The following is a 3,932-nucleotide window of genomic DNA, read 5'->3' on the forward strand; positions in this document are numbered from 1 at the left end:
TTTTACTACTCTTAATGCAAATTCTTTGTTTTTTCATGCAATCATTCTAGGTAAGTAAAATTTCAAACTTTCTTGGTTTTTACAGCATGCAACACTTATTTGAGATGAAGATGAACTGATAAATCTTGGAAACAACCTGACCAAAATAAACATGAATATAAAAAAGTGTAGTAATTCTGAGAAACTGAACCCGTGAACATGATGATGATCCATTCACAAAGTTCAAAACACCAGAAAATTTGATCAACTCAAAAGTTCAAATCACTAGAATCAGTTCAAAGTTGTCATGTCCTAACCCAAGAAAAGCTTCAAGCTTCCTAACAAGCAGCACCACCATAGATATAAAAATAAAAAGGATGATCCAAAAACATATAACCTTCACCTACTATTAATTAGAACCTGCAGGGCCAACGAGGACGCCCTGTGCATTCCCTTCCTTCTTACTTTCATCCTTCATTTCACCATCGCCCTTTCGGATTCTGATTTTGTACTTGGCCTCGAATTCGGCTAGATCCTTTTTCTTCTTCTCGGATGCTTCATTGAGCCGAGCAATTACCTCTTCAAGACCCTCCTTATTTCTCTGCACAGCTGGCAGAACTTCTCTGATTGTTCTCTCAACAAGTACACCTCCAATCATCCGGTAGCATCGCCTTGATTGATCAAGTGGTTTTATGGCGTTGATCACGAGGGAGTGCTCACTGACCTCCATTTCCAGCTCAGTGATCTTGGAGTAGATTTGGTTGATTTCATTCCTCATGGAAGCATATATATTTGCAATGGCTTGCTCGTTCATCGGTTCTTTGATATCACCTTCAGACCTGGCCATCCTATTGATCTGAAGACTAAAGAAATGTTAGTAATCTTCCACAGGATCATCTTGCATACATAGAATTCTCAACGTCGACAACAAGATAGAGCCGTCAATTACAGTATAGCTATTACTTTTTCAAGGGAAGGCGAAAGAGAATCATTTAGTAATACAAACATAAAATCTATATAACATTTCAAAGCTGGATAGCCATATCACATTTACCACACACAAGGTTAATGACAGGTTTTGTCTGTTTGAACTTCAGATGATAAATGATACACTGTCCAGAGAATCTGCATCAACCAAGAGATTGTGGATGGCTATACAGCTCAGATTGTTGAAAGCCAAAACGACCATTTGACTCGCAGTTTGGATGACATTTCCTTTGGTTATGATGTTGGGAAGCTATTAAATGGATATTCAATAAAGTATTATATTTTACTTTGAACTTTATTAATTGTGGTATTTATTGCAGATTCGGGACCCAAAATTCATCACCCCTACTATTGAAGAAGAGATGTCAGGCATTTTCAATGAAGAAGACATGTGTACTGGAACAGGGAAAAGGAGGCTACATGAGGATTATAATGATAATGCAGAAAATAATGTGAAGGTAAAGAAGGAAAAAGAGTAAAGATGGTGGATAATGCAGTCTATGTTTCTTTAGAGAATGATATTGAAAAGCTTATCTTATTGTTTGTTTATATTAACCTATAGGGTCATTTGTAATTACTTGACTATGCAGTTGATGCATTAGCTTATTAGCATCACAGACAGTAGTCAAGTCAGTAAGATGAGCACTTTAGGGTTTACAAAGACTGTAGTAAATTCAATCTGAGTAGAGTTACCTCAGATTGAAGTATTTTATGTTAATATTATGCCATGACAGTATCTAGCATCTATTTTGGTAATCCTCAAGTTTAGATTTCATTTATAAGCAGTCCTTTAAATTTAAGTTGAACATGGACGAATAAACAATAGAATAGTCAAAATATCAGACTTTAAGTGAACAAATTAAACAGATAGAAGCATAGACAGAAGTCAAAACTTATAAAGAGAACAGGAATTTGCTCTTATAATTTTAAGTAAAAAGCTGAAAGTATTGTTTCATTTCAAGTGTAAATAATTTTCAAATTTTCACAATAGAGTGTGAGCTTATATGTGTTGTGTAATTTGCAAAAGTGTTGGCTGGATTTTGTTTCTAGTTTAATAACCATTGTTCATAAACAACTCAAAAAAAAAAAATATATCTGCCCTCTTTGAGCTTGAAAGAAGTCGCCGTTTTGTTTTTCAGAAAAAGATTAATTTCAAAGATGATGAGCACATCTTTTACCAATGCAGAATATTCCATACTAATTGTGTTTAAACAGTTCTAAAGATAAACCTAAATTTAAAGTGCTATTGTTCCCACATATCTATCTATCTATCTACATTCATCATTCATCAAAGGCAAGTTTACTCTAGAAAGAGTAACAAGTTTGCCCCAATTTACAGTGAAAAAGTAAATTCAAAAATCGAACTTCTAAAACACACAATTAGCCTGCCGGCTTACCTGCAATACCGGAAATTGGACGTTGGAAACTGCTGCTACTGCAAAGTCGGCAAAGGAGGCGGGGCGTGGCCACGCGTGACCGGAGGAGGAGGGCAGCGGCGGTGACGGCGATTTCTCGCGGGACGACCGAGAGAAGTGAGAGAGAGCAAGGGCTGGGGGTTGTAAAAGAGAGAAATTGGATAGAGAGATGAGGGTGGTCGTGGTAGTGGTCGACGGCGAAGAGATGCCGGATCCTATGAAGGGAGGGGAGGGGAGGCGACGAGAGCAAGAAGCAGAGAGAGAGAGAGAGAGAGAGATCCTGATTTTCTTTAGAGAGAGAACCGGCGAGATGTTGGATAGAAAAAATAATAAAAAGGAAATAGAAAAGAATTAATTACATCAAATATCACCAAGAATTTTACTTTTTCCATAATTTTAAAATTTTCATTTTTTATCATAGATTGAATTAGTTGCTCATTTTTCCCACGATTTTTTTTCTAATTCAAGTGATATTAGGATTTTTTTTGTGTGATTTTGTTATTTGAGTATTTTTAAATTAATATATATTCCATATCAATGTTATGTGTAAATTTAAATTCACATATACGCCACGTCAATATTTCGGTCACCGGAGTTAAAAATTATATGAAAAAATGAACGATTCAATCTGTGATAAAAAAAATGTTTTTTTTTTTAATTATGGGGAAAATAGAATTCGAACAAAGTTGATGATATTTGATGCAATTAACCCAATAAAAAAACAGGAGAAAAAAATAATTGATTGAAACTTGGGCTTGGTTAATTAATTATTTGGACTTATTTGTTTATGTTAAGCTTGTTTTCTTTTTCTTTTTTCTCTTCTAACCAATTGAGTTAATGGGCTTTATTTATATAAATTTTAATAAAATGATAGCCTTTAAAATGAAACGTGTTTTTTGAGAAACATAGGATAAGAAAGAAAAAATACAATTACTATTTTGCATAATATAGAATTACAGATAATTTCTATGCTGAAATAAGATTTTATTAAAAAGAAAAGAAACAACAACGGAGAACCAAAAACCCTTGAAAGCACAAGGCTGCAGACTAAGGGCCGAGCCTCGTTAAAACCTCATAACAGATGAGGAAAAAGAGTACTCGTCAAGGACCAAGGTTGACAGAGCTGAGTTAGGAGGTCTCAAGGATTCCGGCCGAACCATTACCCTTAGGCCTCCCGGCTCGCAACCGATCCAAACAAAAGAAAAGAAGACCCAAAAATCAAGCGAAACGAGTAAAATAGGGAATAGAAACATCCTCCTTGACAAAATCATGTAAACCAGCAATGGCATGAGGCCAAAAACCCTCCTCCGAAGCTTGAGAAGCCAAAAAATCCGCCGATCTGTTGCCCTCACGAAAAATGTGAGAAATGCGCCACGTGAAAGTATGGAGTTTGGAGAGAGCAAGCTGCCACCTAGGCTTGAATCTCCAAGGAACCGTCTCAGAGAGCGACTGAAGAAGCTGAACCACGTAAGTAGAATCCGACTCAAACCAAACTCTCTCCCATTTGGCACGATGCGCAGATTCAATCGCAATAATAATAGCTAAAAGTTC

The 3,932-nt window shown here is 36.0% G+C and overlaps 1 protein-coding gene across 2 annotated transcripts; it reads right to left on the reverse strand.

The window, feature by feature from the left end:
- Positions 1-238: 238 nt before the first annotated feature.
- Positions 239-2,713, reverse strand: LOC131010817 (prefoldin subunit 2-like). Of its 2 annotated transcripts, none has more exons than XM_057938478.1 (2): positions 2,364-2,713; positions 239-835 (listed from the first exon to the last, which is right to left on the reverse strand). In XM_057938478.1, exon 2 carries the CDS (start codon positions 824-826, stop codon positions 389-391), a length of 438 nt encoding a protein of 145 aa, XP_057794461.1. In that variant the 5' UTR covers positions 827-835; positions 2,364-2,713; the 3' UTR covers positions 239-388. The 2 variants fall into 2 exon arrangements, with proteins under 2 accessions (XP_057794461.1, XP_057794462.1); XM_057938479.1 differs by having other exon boundaries at positions 239-842; positions 2,364-2,709.
- Positions 2,714-3,932: the final 1,219 nt, after the last annotated feature.

This window comes from Salvia miltiorrhiza, chromosome 2 (assembly GCF_028751815.1).
Source record: "Salvia miltiorrhiza cultivar Shanhuang (shh) chromosome 2, IMPLAD_Smil_shh, whole genome shotgun sequence".
Classification (NCBI taxonomy): domain Eukaryota; kingdom Viridiplantae; phylum Streptophyta; class Magnoliopsida; order Lamiales; family Lamiaceae; genus Salvia; species Salvia miltiorrhiza.

Excerpts from the sequence above, each read along its gene's own strand:
- LOC131010817 (XM_057938478.1), bottom strand. The coding sequence starts at position 826 with ATGGCCAGGTCTGAAGGTGATATCAAAGAACCGATGAACGAGCAAGCC.